Here is a 20,082-nt window from a genome sequence, read left to right as displayed (position 1 = left end):
GAGAGAGAGAGAGAGATTATTGATGCTAGTGTTTACAGGTGGAGGCCTTCTGATGTTCCATCAGAGAGTGTGTATAGGCCTCTGGGGAACCATAGCACAAAGCACACAGATGGAGGGGACGCCAAAGCAGGCCTGCCACTAACACGACTCCCTCAAGACATACGCATAAATGCACATATAACCATGAGACTAAAAATGTCTGCACTTTGAGACATATTTGCTAAATACTGCATGCTTTTACCAGAATTATCAGAGCCACTAGTCAAAGTTCTACAATTTGACTTTTAGCATGATTCACCGCACTTCTTGCACAATACAAAGTACCTTCTGCAAAGTACTTTTTGATGAAGCTTTGTTTCACAGCTCCCAATAATTTCCTAGAAGAGAACAGATTGCGTAACTGTTTTAGGAAGGTTTCTGGAAAGGACTGTGTAATTTGGTACCAATTATACCCCCAGAGTCATTTATTCAGCACTCAGCAGCTAAACATGCATGTTTTAACATAACGGCAATCAAGCATACAATTCAACAAAAATGGATAATTAGGATTCCTATTATAAAAAATTCACCTTTATTTGAGTTGATGTCAGTCCCTTAACCCAGTCATTAAGAATGTGGCTGTTCTTCTACAAAACTCCACTGCAAGTCAACAACTACTTGATTACTTTTAGAAACTAAACATGATTACATAAATACTGTACTGTACATTGTTTCTTAAAATCTAAAGGAGTTGCTACTTACTGAGTGTATTGTCACATATCATTGTCTATATGTACCCTATAAGAACAAAATTACAAAGTTCTTTCCAGGAAAAGTTTGAATTACTACAAAATTATATAACCTATAAAAAAAACTTCCCTACTTTATAATTTCTATGGAAATAAGCCAAATGGTGACCAATCTTCCCTGACATTTCACTGTAAACTATGCTTGAGTGTGTTCTCCCTTGTTGCTTAAGTAAGATGTGCTGGCAGAGCTTTTTTTGCAGATGACAGCCACTGAAGACGGTATAGGAACAGTCAGCAGTGTCCCTTCAGGCAGCCCCGGGGGCCAGGACAATTTGTCCTATCCTGATAGAGAACATCACCTCTGTGACAGGCAGGCAGGTTGGCAGACATAGAGAAAGGCATCTACTGCACCAGTACAGGCTGATTCCAACACCAGTGGTCAATTTCTATACAAATTAAAAAGAAAATCACATGGGGATTGAAAGCACTTTTCTTTATTAGCACTAACAGATTTTAAGAAAATATGAGACATGCTTGAAATAATTTTTATTACGAAGGGGTATACCACTTTAATTCCACTAAAGTCAACCCTTTCTGTAAATGGCCAGTCCCTAAGGGTATACAAAGATAATCACTTACTAAACATACTAAACATGTAAAAGCTATAAAGTTCAGCAATTTCATTGTAAAAACTGACAAGAGAGGACGTATATTTTTGAACAACATTCAAACAATTTACAAGTCCACTTCATTAATTTATGGTAGTACAGTTCACCCATGTCAATCCATTTTCTGGGATACTCCTGTGTCAATTTCATCCTAGAGGAGATGGGCACCTAGAGGATGAAGAAAATATAAAGAGGAGAAGGTGGGAGCCTTCAGTTCATTTATTGCCACTTACAGCTCTGACACAGCCTTCTGCAGACCTCCCTGGCCAGTGCACTTACAGATACCACATACGGAGCAGCAGCCTTTTAAAGGTGAACGAAACTGTAACTCTAAAGCTAGCAGGTATGCTGTTCAGGAAATCAAGAGGAAAACTCTGCCTTTTGTCACTGCCTTCCAGAATAGGATTTGAGCTGGACTCCCACACACACAGCTATTTGGCCTGAAAACTCTGATACTGGTGGCCAGGGACTACTGCTAGTATTATTGAATATGCAGGTTTTCAGTCATGGTCTTCCAAGCTGTAAATTTGAGCTTTAGTGACACACACTTCAGGGGAACAGGGGATTCATTTTGTAAATTAATTTAGTTCAAGCTTGGACTTGGTTGAGCTAAAAACTGCAGCCTTTCCCCTGAAGCTTAGGGTGAAATGCAGGTAAAGGAAAACACTATGAACTGGAGAAAATGCAATATGTCCAAACTCCAAAAGTTATAGAAGTCTATAACTATATTACTATTATTATATTTACACCGGTCAGCCATAACATTATGACCACTGGCAGGTGAGGTTATTAACACTGATTATATTAGGCAGCAAGTGAACATTTTGTCCTCAAGTTAATGTTTTAGAAGCAGGAAAAATGGGCAGCGTAAGGATTTCAGTGACTGTGACCAGGGCCAAATTGTGAAGGCTAGATGACTGGGTCAGAGCATCTCCAACATTGCAGCTCTTGTGGCGTTCCCGGTCTGCAGTGGTCCTATCAGCAGTGGTCCAAGGAAGGAAAAGCGGTGAATCTGCAACAGGGTCATGGATGGAACCACATGGGCCAGTCATCGCTCCCCACGTGCAATAATGAGCCTTGGTCGCCCAACACACGAGCTACTGTAGCTCAAATTGCTGAAAAAGTTAATGCTGGTTCTGACAAAAAGGTGTCAGAACACACAGTGCATCACAGTTTGCTGATCTGTGTAGGTGAGCTATGGTTGGTTTGTTGATACTGTAGATCCAGATCGTAAATTCCATCACCATAAATTAATTAAAAAAGTTACTATTTACTATACTTCAATTAACATTTTGGCAGTATTTTCTTCTTAACCATGTCAACAGCTCAACATTACAAAATAAATAGTTCCTATGCATCCTGATGGCCAAGGGGTTTAAAATGTTGACCATGTAATCGCAACATCCCAAGTCCGATTCCACCCTTGTTGCATGTCATCACCCTTTCCTCCCCAATTTCCAGTAAACTCTCAGCTATATCCTCTAATGAAGAAACAGTTTTTTGGCTCTAATGTTTTGAGCTTCAACTTAAGCAATGAGATTATTTCATCCTCCAGAGCATATCTATTTTGAATGTGTAATCAAAACTCCGATCCCACTCCATTCTGTCTTCAACTTGCCAACGTGTCATGCAAAATGTTTGTCTTTCCATCTAACAACTAGCAAATGTGTGTCTGTCGTACAGTCTTCCTGCCTGCTTATTCATCTTCCCATTTAGCAGCTAGTCTGCTTGTTTTTGCTGTCCGTTTCTCCTCTGCCCCATCTGTCTTTCCGTCTAATAGTTCACTGGCTGGTCTATCTACCTCTATCTGGCTTACAATTGGTGCCTCATAAACTGGGATGAGATTTATCCTTGTGCCAAATGAGAATAACGACACAGGATAGATGAGGCTGACTAGATGAGATAACGCAGGGGGGAAGGACAAATAAAAAACAGGGAGGAGGCTGCTTGCATGTGTGTGGGTGTGTGTGTGCAAGCATGTGCATGCTTGGACGGTAAAGATGGTAAAGACTGAAGGTATGAGCTGTCAAGTTAATTGGTAGAGTAAGACAATAAATATCCATCACATGCCTTCATAACAAGCTGACACCTGAATATATTTTTTTGAAAAAGGTAACTAATGCTTGTCAGTGAGTGACAGAAGATGTTTCAGATTTAAAAATAAAAATGGCAACACAATGTGTGTGTGTGTGTGTTGTGTTTAATGCTTACACGTCCCTGGCTCAGCAAGACTCCAACCCCCCTGCTGCTATTACCCTTCCCTCCAAGCAGGTTGGGTCCTGTTTCTCTCATCACCCCCCCCCCCCACTCTCTCTTTCCATCCCTAAATCCCTCCATTCTGCCGTCTCCTCCTTCCCTCCAGCCATCCATCCTTGCTCCTTTCCTCCGTCCTCGCCTCAGTCATCCCTTGATCCACCCGTCCCTCTCTCAGTCTGACTGGATGACGCTTGCAGTCCTTGATCCAGAGCACGGAAAGAGGCTTCATAAATACACCATCCATCACCGCCAGCAGGGCCAGTTAAAACCGCATGACACGCACACCATTGATTCGGTGTGTATGTCATGTGTCTTCTGAGTGCCACAACACACACACACACACAGTACATACAGTAGAGCCAAACAAAGGTAAAATATGAGCATCCAGCTGTGCTTATACACAGACATTACTTGAATGAGTTTCTGTGCGTAATGAGAAGGAACACTGAGCATCTGTGGTGACAAACATGTTTATATGTTTTTGGTTATTTTCCATGCAACCAATAATTCTTGTGCAATGTGTGATCTTCTGCACACGTATACTGTATGTGTCCGTACTGAACGTAAGTGTGTGTATTGTGTGTGTGTGTGTGTGCGTGCCAAAAATGTGCATGTGCAGGCATGCGTGAACTCGTGTTTTCCTGTGTCTGATTTTTCAATCTGTGCAAACACGGCAATGGTTCACTGCGCCACACGGACTCTCACTGTTCCGCACTCCGCCCTCTCAGTGTGTCCTGTGTGATGGATGATAGGGAGGGAAAATAACTAATTCAACAGTAGATTTACATTGTTCTGGATGGTGAGTGACACAACACACAGAGGAAGAGGGGAAAGTCAACATCTTTCCACCTACAAGTGAAATATCTGCCAGGCCAGTGCTTACATGTTGGGGGGTTTATTTGTGCACATTCATTGCTTGGTTAATAACATAATAAGGGGAAAAAAAGAATGGACTGCAGAAAAAAGGATGCATTGTCTTTCACATCACCCATAGATGGCCAAAGTCCAGGAAACCTAGCTGGAGCAGAGTTGTGATTTTTGATAGGCTAAGGCACCTGTCAGTCAACCAAACACAACTACTCCTCTTTAAACCTTAAAACAAGAATATGTACAGTAACGTGCACAATCTTCCTCTAATAAATGAAAGTGGAATTCCTTACCATACTCTTCCTCTATTCAGTACACTCAGGGGTAAAGTTACAGTCTTCACTTGGTCGGTTATGACCAGCAGCTTCAATTGGCTAATGTTATAAAACTTTAGATATTGCTGTATAATGAACATCAGTGAATCAGTTTGATCTTCTCAACTTGTGTTACCATTTTACTTTTTGTCACTTGAGGCCACTGTTTGGCAAAGGTTATGTAGGCTTTCTTTAAAGCCTTAATGGACTGTCAAAATCTGATTTAACTATTGGCACCTTTACTTTTTTTATATATTCAACTATTACAAAAGAAGAGGGTAAGTGATTTCTCCAGTGATTTTACTACATTCTAAGTTTTCTTGGATCCACCATCTAGTAGCTATTTGAGAGACTGCAGCTCAAGGCACTTCGGCATTAACCTCACTATTCAGCCATAGAGGCTGTCTGTACACACAATATGAACAAAATTGTAGACATATTTGTGTCCACGGAAAAAAGACATGAAAGCTCTGAGACTTTCAAGCTGCCATCTCTCAATTTCTGTCACATGTGTCTTGTGTGGGCAGTCTTGCTTTGTATGTTTTTAGGGACCCCGTTTGAAATTCAAAACAGCTACAAGGTAATCTAAAGAAGTTACGAAGTGTGTTTACGAAGGCCACGGTAAGGTAAAGGGTATTTTAGGGTAGGGCTAGGATTTAGGCTATAAATTAGACTATTAGTTTAACATGGTTAAACCTGGTTTTTGCAACCCCATTAGGGTGTCCTGGGCCCCAAGGTTAGGGACCACTCTTTTAAAGGATTAAGTTGAGGCTCATTTTTGGTTAAGATTAGGTTTGGTTGATGTGTTAAGGGTTTAGGTGTATGTGCACTGATTCTGAATGCGTCTCTGTCCACATGCATGTATATGTGATCTGCCATCCTCTCTCTCGCTCTCGCTCGCTCTCTGTCCCCACCCACCTCACACCCCCAATCTCTCGGTGTGCCAGTGGACCAGAGGCTCTGCAGGAGACCTCTATACCACAGCACAGTGGAAATGTCACCCATAACACTCGCCTCAGGATGCCAATCACTTCACACTGCTCCCCACCGTGAGTGTGTGTGTGTGTGTGTGTGTGTGTGGGTTGGTGTGTGGTGTGTGTGTGTGTGTGTAAGAGAAAGACCTATGTGTAAACATGGCATGTAACAATTATTGATGTAGTGTGTATGCTAAATCTCCCCCATGTCTACCAGAATTTAAGTGTATGTCTAGATTTATGTTTTTATGTTTTTGCTCAGTGATGTGTGAGCCTCTGAGTGCCTCTGAGTGCTAATGAGCTTGTCCATCCAAGGGGATTACGGGTTGTCTAGTGAATATGAGGACTACAGGTGTTTGTGGAACTATGCATGATTATACGTCAAAACAATTTGTGTGTGTCTCTGTGTGTGCTGAGTGCGTAGGCAGCGCCTTGGTTAGGCGGGAAGAAGGAAACAGATGGAGTGGGTTACGGACAAACAATGCACATGAGCCTGTGGAGAGAGTGGAGTAATGCCCAATTGTCTGGAACACGCGATAGTGCCGTTGAGTTTGTTTATGCCTATGTGCATGGGGCGGCATGTGTGTGCTGTATGTGAGTGTGTGGATATGCAAATGCAGGGGTCCAAGATATCCTGGTACACATTTAAATGCATATGTTTGGGCGTGTGCATTTATGTGCGTGCATGTAAAGGGGGGGGGGGTTGGAGCACCAGGGCGCAGGTGTCCCTGCATTTTCATTGGGATGTGCGTTCTGTTTTGAATGTGTATCAGTGTGTACAACGGAGGGTGCATGATGGGGATGGTGATGACAAATGACAACAAAATGAAGAAGGCAGGGGGATGGAATAGCCAAGCTGGCACAGGCTGGTATGCCAAGCTCCCTGCGCAGTCAGGGGGGCGGGCACTCTGTCCTCACGGCGGGCCCCTCAGCAGAACTGTGAATACAGCGACAACAGCCGGCGCACACAAATACACGCACACAGTCACATACGCAGAGTAGCAACAAACAGTGATGACATCACAGCCTGTCACATGCAAACACACATGTAAACCTTTGTACAAATGCACAATAATGGGGTACAAGTTTGTGATATCTAATAGTGAGAAAATACAGATCTTAAACCATTTTAGATATTTATCAAAGAAGGTTATCAGTCATTACAGTGATAGGATATCTTGTAGTAGTTAGTATTAAGTCATAGACAAGTAAATTTTCTGTTGTAGTCTTGCCAATGCTTTGCTACTCAGAGGTTTTTAGTTACTGGTGGAGAGCTCCCAGCAATTTCTAAACCTTTTCTGATCAATCACATGTTGATTTTACCTGAGGGTGTTTAAGTCATTTGTGTGTAATTCAAGCCCCTAGGAACTGCCTGTCTGTGCAATGATTTTGGCATAATGGCGACAGAGCTACAAAGATATGTGACTGTGCTGTAGATAATGGGGGATAATGCACATGCTCTGTGGGCTAAAAAAACATGAAAGTCTGATTAACTTTTACATGGTATGCGCCTTGGCAGCTTTATCCAGGTCTCTTAACACTACCATGATGGCAAGATGTCAGGATTGCACTGCAAAGTATATATAATCCCATTTTGATATCCCTTCCAAGGCACTTTTTACCATCATATGTATTTATTTGACTGAATTCTCACATGCCATGTGACCTAATGACACGTGGACAATCCGAAAATGTTAAATGCCTGTGAACTCCTCACCAATAAGCAGAACCAATGGAGTTGTTTGAATAAGTGACAAACTATCTAAGACTCATTTTGCAAATCCAGGTATCTTTGACTTGGCACTCCTAGATACATTTAAGATATTTTTTTCATTTCACTCCTGTGACCACAGTGAGACCTGTATGCTAAAAATAATTACTGCTTTAATACGATTCCTGTTAAGTCGTACTTTTGAATAAGTGCGTGTGTGCGTGCACCGCTGCGCTTGACGTCTTTTGACCATTTCGACACAATAAGTGTGTTTCACCAAGGTTAAATGAGGGCGGACAGATCTATAGACTGATCCCACATCAATTTTGAACAGATGGAAAGTTATTAGTGGAGGTTGAATGGGGATGGAAAGAGGTGATTGTGGGACAGCAGGGCAATTGCTCAACAGTGCCTTCTCACCTACAATATATCATTTTTAACACAAGAGGAGAGATGAGTTTGAATGGCAGCCCTGTCGCATGCATATATGTGTACTGTACCTGTGCATATTTTTTGTGTTATTCCCAGTCTCCCTAATCTTTTCCCTGCAGTCGAAGAAAAATAACTCTTTGACTACTTCTAAAGCCTGTCGCTACATGAAATGCTTGCATGTTCACAATGTAACAGAAAACTTGTAAACTGTCTTGGGCACCAGCGTCCCTCTGCTGTGTCACTTAAGGACGCAAAGAATAACAGTCTGACATAATCGGACTGTCTTCAGACTGAGAGGCAGCTTGTCCTCACCTAACCTTTTATGTGTGAGAGTGTTTCACCTAGGATTCACAATCTGCACCTCCTCTGCAAATGTGGCTGAGTGGTAGCAGCCATTTGACTTAACACAGAAAAAATCCCTTTCTTATCATTATTCCATGTAAAGGCCTTTCTGCTTATCAAGACAACATACAGCATCAATTCACTTTTACGCATATTTAATTTAGCTTAACTTATTACTTCAGTATACACACTAAATCACAAAATTTTGAGATAAATGTTGTAAAAACACAAACAATATTGTTAAAAATAGCATGCTTCTTACACTGACAGTCAGCTAAATAATATGTCTCCTAGGAGGAGAAAAAATGGTGCTGCACTGTTAATCTTTCCTCATTGTTCCATGTTTGATTTATACTCCATTCTCCCTTTTGTATATCTTTTTTATTTGCTGCTGAATAGCACTATTTCCCCACTGGGATACATTCAATTTCTTATTATGCTAGGTTTACATTTAAGGTCTTTACCTGATGATTTAATCCCAAGCAACTAAAATGAGGGCAACTAATTTAAATTTCTGGAGTGAGTAAGATTATACACAACCACATGCATTGTATTGTGCCTTGGCAATATTGTAGTGGTCCTAGAATGCCCATGTGTGTAATAAAAAAAAATAAAAACATTTAATTAAAAATAAATTAAATTAGAAACAGAGGAGAAAAGGGGAAGGGAAAGAAGGAACTGGTATGACAAGAAACAAAGCGGTTTTATATGTCTTAATAGTCTCGTTGTATGCCTTACTAACATCATGCCTGTCATTTACTTATATCCAAGAGTTTCTCTTGCATGATATTTCCCTCCTTAACTGAATGTCTGATTCAGCTCAGTGGTCATGAGAGAGGCAGAGAGAGATGAGGCTGTCATGTCAGATGAGTTAGCAACATGATTAAGCTAGATGCCAACCTTTTCCAACTTTGATGCATTCATGTCGGTGTGTTTAATTCATGAGTCTAGTGTGGGAGATTGAAAGTGGTGAGAGGAGGCAGAGAGGAGGATGGAGGTAACATGTTGTAATTTGCAGGTTTATCCCGTGCTCTCACCAATTCTGCCCGTGGCCAAAGTTGCCTCGTCTTTTTTCCCCAGTCTCTTCTATTTATGATTACCCATCCCCCATGACCTGTACTTTTTCTGTTTTTTGCTACCAACCTCTCAACCTCCTCACCTCTTTACTCTTAACCAACACTCATTTCTTCCTACTACTCCACTCCCCCTTGTCCTCCCTCTTTCTTCACTCTTATTCCCATCTCTCACAGGCGCCTGTCCACACTACCATTGTGTGCGTTTGAAGTCATCCTCAGCTTTTACAACTCATATTTTATGCACTCGGTTCTTATGCAGAGCCACTAACAAAAGCCCTTTTCTGCAACTCTGTGCATTCCCTCCTATGTTTTCTTCTCAGCCAACATTTTAATTTCCTTCCATACCCATAATGTCCTCTGACTTCTTTTTTTATTTGCTTCCTTCCTTTCTTTCCTTGCATCATTTTCCCTAGGTGAAAGAAGGCAGGCAAAGGATGAATGGTGAATGCTTGGCCTCCCTCCAGCTCACATTTTCAATAAGGGACAAGGGACATTTTAATGGTCCTTCTGCAAGTGAGCATGCGCATATAGGTGCATGTGTCTCTATGTGACATTTATATTAGTGTGTGCAAATGTTGGTCCAAGTGTGTATATGTGCAGTCTGCCCACTTGTTGTAGGGCTGGCCAACTAAATAAATACATCAGATGCTGGGCTCAAAAGAAGATATTTGTCTTTCTCCCAGGAGAATGTGAATTATTTAACATGAAAGCTGGGGAGAGAGATGACTAACAGTAGCGGGTGACGTGGATGGAAAGGAGAAAGATGGAGAAGGATGGAGGCAGGGGGGAGGACCAGATGGGCAAGGGTGGCACCGAGCCAGGGAGAGCTGGTATAAAGAAAAAGGGGTAAAAAACAGTGTGATAAAAGAGAAAAGGGTGAATGAAAGAGGAGTCTGAAGCTTGAGAGGGAACGTGGGGGTGGTAAGTGATAGCAGCTTTGAGAGGGGCTTTTGTATAAAGGCACATATCAATTGGAGGGAAGCGAGGAAATGAAGGCTCAAGAAAATAAAAGCCAAAGAAGAAAATACGAGGCGACTTCTGTCTGAGACAAAAAGAGTTAGGGAGGGCTGATGAGGACATGACAAGAAGTGACAACAGACAGAGGGGAAGATGAGTGCAACAGAGGGAGAGACTTCAGAAACATATGATTGGGCACTGGTGCCAAACTTTGAACACACACAAATCTCTCTCTCTCTCTCCCTCTCTCTCTCTCTCTCTCTCACACACACACATCAGATAAATCTCCAGCAGATTTCAGCCTGTTAACCTGACTCACCCTGCCTCACCCCAATCTCGCCCTGCCACATGGTCCACACAATGGGCAGAGAGGGAGGTTTCGAGAGACAGAAACAGCATGTTAGAGAGAATATTAGAATATTAAAAAGAAAGGGGGAGGACAAAGAAAAGCAAGGAGAGTGGGAAAAATAAAGGTAGAGGACAGGAGAAAGACAGCAAGCTAACAGAGGTTTTAAAGGAAGTCATAAAGCAGCACTGAGATCAGTGGGATAGAAATGAAGTGCACACTTCTTTGGCAGCATTGGGAGTGCACGGGGGTAAAATGGGTGAGGGAAGTAAAGACACGAGGGGGAAAGGGGAGGAGAAGGAAGGCGTGTAGTAAATTAGAGAGGGAAGGAGAGCGATAGGAAGGAATAGCAGGGTGGTGAATGCGCCTGGAGCCGGATTGTGGAGCAGCAAACAACAGAGATAATAAGAGAATCTGCTGAAGGCATGCGCCACACTCAGTAATTATATAGAAAGAGCAGCCTGCCTTAATTAGAACAGGATGGAGCTCATGAGTGTGACAGAAACACACACAAAAACACACAAATACACATGCACATGAAACGCAGCATTTGCAAGGTGAATTACATAATTAATTTTTCCCCTGGTCCGTTGCTGCTGGTGGCATTTCATAATGAGACTGGAGAACATGCGTGTGCTCATCACCGCAATTACATGTAGAGCAAATTCATGAATGCATGCAGGGTCCAGATATATAGTAACAACGCTGTGTGTGCACATGCAGGTCTTGCTGACAGAGAGCTAAAGCAAAGGATGCTTCTACACAACAGTGTATCACTTCTGTCTGTTTTGTTTTTTTTATTCTTCTTTTTCGCTTCTAAACCTTTATTACACAGGAGGAAGCTGACTGGGCACATATGCTAATTTTCAGTAACTCCTTCACATTTATACTCCTCTTCATGTTCACAACTACAAGCTGGTCAAGTGCCACCACAGTCTTCCAGTTTTCTGAGCGACTTGGGCTTAAGTGTTTCTCATTCATTTTAGACGCCAGGATTTTCTTCATTCATTAATTTTTTTCTATAGTTTATTTGTGGTAAGTCCATTTTAAGAGACAAAGCAAGGAAAACAGAACAGAATTCGAACACCACACAAAAGGTCTTCCTTCAGCTTTTCTACAATTAGATTTGTATTCAGTTATAATGCACAAAGCAGGAGGATTGAAAATATGATGTTCTAATTTAGAGCATGTTAATAATTTAATCCAAAGTGTTGTCTGATGTGTTTGTCAGTGGGAACTGCATTCCACTTAACAGCTTTCTTTTAAATAATTTACAGTGGAAATAAAAAAGTTAGTTAAATGTGATCATATCATTTGAAGATTAAATATCTGAATGCCTATTTATGTTTTGCTGATTTTGTTTTGTTTTTTATACAGTTTCCTGCGCCTGTATTTTCCTCTACGACTGTAATTTGTGCTTGGGTATGTTTTGTTTTTTACGAAGAAAATAACAAATATGGCTAGGCATGTGGGAAAGCATCCCAGCATGCATGGGGGGCAATGGACTTAGTAGAGCATTAGTCTCACTACATGTGTGTTCCTGCATTGTTATTGTATTTTACATTGTGTTCAAAAAAGTTCCCACAACATTTAGTCATTAAAAAAAGCACTTTTTTTTTTTTTTAGCAAATTTAGACTACTCTCTGTATCTTCTCTAATAAAGTTAGCTTCAATCAAGCAGAAATGTAATAATTATGCCTGTATCAGAATTAAAACGGCAAAAAAGGTTATGTAGGTTAAATTATGACAACAGATGCTATAATCTGAATCCAGTAATGCCTGGATCTGGCGTGACTGCGTGTGGTAATAATCCTCTTCTCTACTGCACAACACTATCTGCTTACACCATTATCAGTAGCTACTCACTGGCTATTCAATATTATTGACCTGCACTGAGACACTTAGTGCATTTGCACTCACTCAGTTACACAAATAGACCCAGGAGTAAATAAGACATAGTTACAGAACCTGCACTAAATGTATACAAACACACGCAGAAATTAGCTGAACATTATTGTTATGTGACTGCCTGCTTTGCATTCACTATGTTATGTTTCGCAGCAGTCAGTAATGTATGTCCTCAAAGCACATAGACATTAGCATGATTGTGACATGCAAAAGTCCCTTACACACTGCTATTATCACACTATGCATATCTGTCAGGCACACACAGACTAAATGTCATTCTTCCACACACAAATTACATCAACCTAAGGGTGTGTGTGTGTGTGTGTTGCGCAGTGGCACATACCGCAGCATGCTACTGAATGTGTGTCCCCTTACTATATGTGTGCATGAGCAGTCCCAGTGCAATTCCTCAGTTTAGTGGAGCATTACGGCTGATCAATAGCTCTGGTGCAGTGGGAGATGTCGGGGTTGGGGCTGCATATTCATACCATTACGGCTGAACTGAGAAATTAGGCACTACAGGGGAAGTGTGTGTGTGTATATATGTGTGGGTATGGGTAGATTGCTCTAAGGGAGAATGACAGGCCTTGTCACCTAGTAGGCCGCACTCTTGCTCACTAAACTGTACCAAGGGAAAGTCGAGCAAAGATACCGTATAAGACTCTCTCTGTTTCTCTCTCCCTCTGGGCTTCCTGTCTTCATTGTTGCTGTCACTGGACTTCACCATCCTTGTCTGCTGGCTCCTTTGGCAACATGCCTGGCTTGTCCTAGTCTTCCCTTAAAAAGTTTTTACTCTTCTCTCACTGTTAGAAATCTCATAATTCTCCCTCCATCCTCAACTTTGTCTCTCCAGTGTTTCCTGGCTTTTCTCATCACTACTCTGCTCGTCAGATTTTATTGTCCTCAGCTCAGCTTTTATTGTAGAAAAAGCATTATTGGTAATTAGAAAAAAATAGGTCAAGCAACACATACTTTGTTTTATACAGACCAGATGCCAATATCAGTGAACAGTACTTATCTCCAACTGTCAAACACTTACTGTAGTACCAGAAACTCTGCAACACAACAAAACAAGTTCTGTGCCTTATCCGCCTGTTTTTTTGCCTTTGTTGTACTTCTGTTGTACTAGTCCCACAGAAAAGATCAAATGAAATGAAAGAAAACATTAGCAAAGGGAAATAAAATGAGGTCTCCAATGTACATAAAAAGAATGATAAATCACACTAAATCAAATTAATTAGTCTGATTAATTTTACAAATTGCATGAGGAGCGCACATTCTCATTGCAGGTTCTTCTTTTACGAATACCAATTTCTATGTGGGAAATAGAGTATGTACGTTTATTTGTTTTATGCATCATTTATACATCTGGCCCCTTATGTCTATTGCTCTGCCATAAACCTTCTACCAACCCCCTAATCCCTGACCTTCTCCAACACTTACATACGTTTGCCTCTATACAAATTGGTCATCTTTTCACTCTGACCTTGTTTGTCTTTTCATTTTCTGTCTTCTTTTATCCTCTACTTCGCTTTTTTATTACTGTATCGACAGGAAAACTCAACAGAGCAATAGTTCAAATTTTCTGTTATTTTCTTGTCTGTCTGTTTAAGGTGAAAAACATTATCATTGTCAGCTGTAAGTCAGTGTTATAAATCACACCCATAAAAACAAACCATAGGCAGGAGAAAACAACTACATTTCCAATAACAGCAATCAATTGCAACCATCAACCAGAACAACATCAGCTCTCCTATTAAATTACCCCTCCATTACAATGCACACAGTCTGTTGTCCAGTGACTACAACACCCACATTGCATTGCACAACAATGCAAGATGGGGTGTGAAAGTTAACAGCAACAGTCAGGCGCTCAAACTGCTGCTGCTGTATGAGCAATAGGTTGTGACAAAAGATTCCAATACTGTCCCTTTCTGTTTACGTCAGAGTGCAACACCCCACGCCACCCACCGGCTTTACACTGACAATGCTTCATGTACGTGTGTGTGTGTGTGTAGGCCATGCAAGCTACATGCAAATGTTGGAGGGGAGGATGTGGTGTTAAACTCAATTGGGCACAGCCATCTGAAGAAAGAGTACATTAGTCATTGTGTTCACACTCACACAAAGCCGCTCAGACTGTTTGGCCTTACGGTGCACATACCACGCCTCACGTGTCGATAGGTGTGACAGGACTCTTTGGACATATGCATGACACAGGGTATCACTGTTAAATCGAGGCCCTCAGCCTTGATGTCGTGAACAAAAGCAGGCATGGATTGAAATCGAGTGAGAAAGGCTTTCCTGTACTTTTATTGTCTGTCTTTTAAAAATAACGTCTACCCTATATCCTTCTCTTTGTCTCAGCACTTAACAGTGCTCTCTTTTAGATTTGATCTTTTTATCACAGCTCAAGTGTCTATTTTTATATGTATCAACCTTTTTCCTCTCTCATCTTCCTTCTTTCGCTTAATCTGTTCTTCCATTTTACACAACATGAACTGCCTCGCTTCTCACTTCCAACTTCCAACTCTCCATCTTCTGCTTTCCCTTCTTTCCTTTCCCTAAATTTCAATGCGGAGTTGCAGTGAAAAGATCAACAAGACAGATGCGTGCTGTGTTTTGCTCTGAAGCGGAATAACTGGGTTAGGGATAAGCGACTGATTTAAAAGGTGTTACTTTTGAGTGGAATGCAGTAGGCTGTAACTGGGAAACTAGGCATGCTTGTCGTCATAGGAATAGATCGTAAGATTGGGTTGTTGCTTGCAACTTTAGAAATACTCGCAACCTCCCCCCCTACAGACATTCTACAACATTCGCACACATAGGATTAAATCACACTGTCCAGGCAGATTTTTGTAAACGCTTCAAGAAAATGTAACAGACGTTAATTTAAAAGTTTGAAATTTCTGTTTTGTGTTGTTGTTGCTTTGCTAACATTTCTATGCCATGTTTATTTATTTGGTTCTTTAGTTTCCTCTTTCCTTACACAATCCATTTCTTGTTCCTTTTGTCCCCTCTTTGTTTTATGTCCTCTTTCATCTATCCATGCATCCCTAGTCTATTTATTCATTGCCTACCTTCACAGCTGCTGTGTCCCTCTTCGTAGCCGGCGCTGCAGCTGCACTTCCCAATGGGTACCAGCCATTCCCCCTCGGCGCTGCAATGCATCCTGGGAGGGCTGTCTGTGTCAACCTCAGAGTTGTTGACACAGGTGCCGCGCACCTCTACCAGCGTGGCAAAGGCTGCCTCAGCCACTGTGTCTGGGAATACTGCCAAGTTCTGGACAGTTGCGAGGCAGCGTTTGTAGTACACTCGCACAGCCACTAGGGCAACGCAGGCACCGACGTCCTGGAAAGCCAGGTGGAAGCCCTTGCGGTTTAGGTGGCCAATCTCACGCACCTCAGTGTTCAGCTTCATCTTTCTCTCACCGAGGTCGCCCTGCGTGAAGCTCTCATCTGCAGCGATGGTGTCGATCTTGGTGTAGCGGTCCTCTCGGGTCACACCCCCGAGGTCCCTGTCCGACTCGACGTAGAGGAGGTTGAAGGTCTCCTTGCAGGTGCCTGCCACACCGGGGATGCTGTTGCAGTCGCGCAGAGTGAACTGGAGCTCCACAAAGATGCGCTGGCCACCTCGGCGCGCCACCCAGCCCGTCTGCAGCCAGTTGTTCTGCTGCGTGGGCTCCATCACGTTGCACACCTGGTACGTTCGGATTGGCTTGTACTTCTCATCTACGCCACTTATCTCTTCCCACTAGAGAGATGGAGACAGGTGGCAAAGGGGAAAAAAGATGGGAAGAGAAACAATGGTATAGTTAAAACAACAGAGGAACAAACAGTGGGGGGTGAAGTGATAATATGAGGGAGTGAAAAGAACGAAAACAAAGTGAAGTGAAGTGGGCAGGAGGCAAAGGAGATAATGAAAAATAAAGGCAAAGGACAAATAAAGAAAGAATACAGTCGGTTCAGGTTAACAGCCTAATGACATAATCTGAAGTGGGTGTGTGGGTGTCTGAAAAAGCACCGGCACTCATATTCTTTAATAACGTCACAGAGAAAATGACAAACTGCACATTCACAGCCATTACATCAGCCCTGAGTGGTGTTTCTGAAACTAATGGTCAGACCTTAGTCGCTTTTTTAGCCAGTTTCTTTAGATCTCCAACGCCTTTGGCACTAAAAGTAATGGCATCTGAGAAGAGTGTTTGTTAAATATTTCTGCCTACACTCTGCTGCGTCACTCCCAAGGAACACATTAAAAAGAAGATATGGTAAGATTAATGTAATGTCTCAAATATGAGCGTAAACATGGCTTTTCAGAACAAACTTTTGTTCCCCTTTAGTCTTAATTTGGCATTGAAATAGTGGGCTCTGTCTTTGAATTGAATACCTGATAAGTGAAATAGGCTAAAATGACAACTTGTTCACTACTGCTATATAATTATATTGATTTATTAGGTGAGGGTATTGCAATGTTCCTCTTAATTAAGGGGAGGGTCCCAAGAACAATGTATTAATGATGGAGACGACCATGCAACCCCCTCTTCCCCACTCCAATCATTTTTGTACAATCCCTAAATTTGCCCACTAGTAGCAAAGTTCAATTTACTTTCAGTGAGAAAATATGCAATATAAAGCAAAAATCAGAAAAACTTTTCATCTGATATATTAATTTTCCAGTGGATGAATGATTACTCCATCTCACTATCTGAATTACCAGGACTCTCTGACTTGACAGAACTGAAAGTAAACCAAATGTGAATCTATCACTCTATCTCACATAAACACACACACACACAGCAGACCAGACAGTGAAAATAGATTATCTGTGATGGTAATGTGATATACTGCACTACTGCCAAAGTTACTAAATCAAAGTGGATGCAGTGTGTTCTCTCTCAGTTCTACTGGGGCTGGTAGGTGAGTCACACCAGTCCATTAATCTTAGATTTAGCTTTGCATGTGGTCCAACAGCCACCTCAAGGTGATAGTGATTCAACACACACTACACTAAACAGTTTATACTGTATGTGTACACTGTGCTGTATATGTCAATACATGCCATTCCCAACACATGTTGTTTATATAATAGACATCTCGGTTGTGTTACGTATGAAAAGGCCAACCTCCAGGTAGGAAGTGTGAGACAAACTGCTTTGGGAGCGGAAGATTCTTTAAAAAGACCTCCTGCATTTGTCTTGCAGTCATAACTTAGCGCTATGGTTTTGTACAAGCCAAATCGATCGATATAGAGGGGGGCAATTTATCTGTGACAGCATATCTGTGTGGCTGGTTTGGACACCGCAGTATCCTAGCCTGGATTAGCACCATCGATTAATGATAATGATGAGCTCTGGACCGGGAGTGCAAGGTGTAAGGAAGAGAGGGAATGATAAGTAGAAGAAAGAAGAGCAGAAGTAGCATGAGGAGGAGAAGGATGAAAAGGGGTGTTCTGGGCCAGCTGTTGAGCAAGAAGCTGTGTTGTGGAGCCTAGTGAGTGAACAAGCAAATAAACAAACATACAGACAATGAAAAATGCAAGTAAGCACCACTTACTCCATTGGGGGGATATGACGTCCAGCCCAGCTCTGCCTGAGTCTCTTTAGAATTCAGCAGCACCACTGCAGGAAATAAAGGGGAAAGACAAGCAGAGGTCAGTGGTCAATTTAGCAGGGATTATAGAGTCCTATGCTTTAGCTTATCAGTATAAAGACATTTGTCATCAGCAGTGTGCCATAAGTGCATAACAACAAAACATAATTAAGACTCCCTCATGAGGAAAGAGTAGTCTTAAATTTACAGTGTAAGTGCAACATGACATGTTAAAGTTGAAATAATGAAAGATAGCTATTAACACTGGAGCAGGCTTGTCAAAATCTGGTGAGAGTGAACATATCCTTTGATAAATGCATTAAATACCATCTGTTGAGGACTTAAGCTAGAGCTTTCAAAACAAACAGAAAGACAAAGAGTACCCGCAGTTAGCTTTCACTGGTGCAGCAGAGGAAACCCTATACTTAAAAGTCTGTGTTCTCCTTTCAGCACCATGGACAGGGAGCAAGAGTGAGCTCTGGGTTTGTTTTTAAGACCATGGACAGCTAAATAAGAAATAAAGCAGTGTTACAACAGAGAAAGGAACATAACTACATTTAAATTCTTTCTATTGCTACCTGGAAGCACAATTTTGAGGTATTTTACTTGATTATTTCCTTGTAATGCTAATTATGCTTAGACTTCACTGATGTACTGCTTTATCTGTCAGTTAATAGTTACTTTTCAGATTAGGATTTTCTATGTCATGAAAAAGAAAAAAAGTAGAGCTTAAACACTTAATTTAATGGAATATTTTTAAGCAAAACATCAAATATTCTCTGGTTCCAGGTTTTTAAATGTGAGGGTTTGATGCTACAGTTTGTCGTATGACTGCAAACTGAATATGTGTAGGTTTTGGACTGTTGGATTTTCCATATTTTTCAACAGTTTATAGACAAAAGTGATTAATTGATCAGATTAAATCAATAATACAAATATTCTTCAGTGCAATTATATTGTAGTAATACTACTTTTACTTAAATGTGTCCACCACTGCAAAATATCTATGATTACAGTAACAGGTACTGGCTGACAGAAAACCAAAGTAGTCAAGCACTTTAGCACCCTGTTCAAACCAAAGTTGGCATTACAACCAAGAGGTCACAGTTCTAGTCATGATGTATTTGAGCAGTCAGTGAAAAGAACATTGTTTCATACTCAGTAGTATGCAGCAGACGTACATGAAAGCCGTCATCAGCACATTTATCTTAATGTATAATGTAGTATCAACATCTGTAGTGGCATATGGTAAGATGCATTATCGCCTCATTTTAAAAGGATTTTGCTGATATTAAAGTCACCACACACACACACACAGTTTTAGGCTCTCTTGCAGTGTTCCCAACACCTACAGCCTTTAGGCAGTATGAGCTCTAACAACCAGACAAAACCTCCCTGTGCAAAGACTGCTATTTTTCCTCCTTGGAAAGTGCTTGTACTTCACTGTGTTACTTGCTTTGACTTTTGTTTTCTACTTCAACTTTCAACCACTTCAGGAGCCTTGGCTATCGTAACCAACCTGTACAACACAGTCTAGAGTAGGAGGTTGGCTCCCTGACAAACCATTTCTTTTCATCCAAAGTAACATGGCATTCTAGAAATGACTTTAATCTCATACCCACTGCTACATGACAAATATTTGGGCGTAATAACAGACATTAACAGCTGGGCACATGGACGTCCTTGTGAGAGAAAGAGTAGAAACCTACGCAGTCTGACTCATGCTGAAGGCCTTGTAAGATGTGGCAACTCAAGACCTGTAAACTTACTGACTCATGCTCTGACACGGAGGCTACAGTATGGACACAAAGATGAGCTGATTTACCACAAGAGAAGGATTTTTGATGCTTGCACAGAGTAGCAAGTGTCAAAATACATCCGTCAATACACTGGCTGAACTTGAACAAGCCTG

The 20,082-nt window shown here is 41.5% G+C and overlaps 1 protein-coding gene across 1 annotated transcript in view; it reads right to left on the bottom strand.

The window, feature by feature from the left end:
• LOC118343162 (ephrin type-A receptor 7) overlaps positions 1-16,330 on the bottom strand; it is a 95,184-nt gene extending 78,854 nt beyond the window's left edge. Inside the window, exon 1 of the mRNA XM_035681915.1 lies at positions 15,660-16,330. Within this exon, the coding sequence (XP_035537808.1) occupies positions 15,660-16,266 (607 nt within the window). The 5' untranslated portion in view covers positions 16,267-16,330. The remainder of the gene's footprint in view (positions 1-15,659) is intronic.
• Between the last annotated feature and the right edge of the window lie 3,752 nt (positions 16,331-20,082).

Source organism: Morone saxatilis, unplaced genomic scaffold, assembly GCF_004916995.1.
Source record: "Morone saxatilis isolate NCDOM2014 unplaced genomic scaffold, NCSU_SB_2.0 Contig9, whole genome shotgun sequence".
NCBI classification, from domain to species: domain Eukaryota; kingdom Metazoa; phylum Chordata; class Actinopteri; family Moronidae; genus Morone; species Morone saxatilis.
This window is presented reverse-complemented; position numbering and strand designations above follow the sequence as displayed.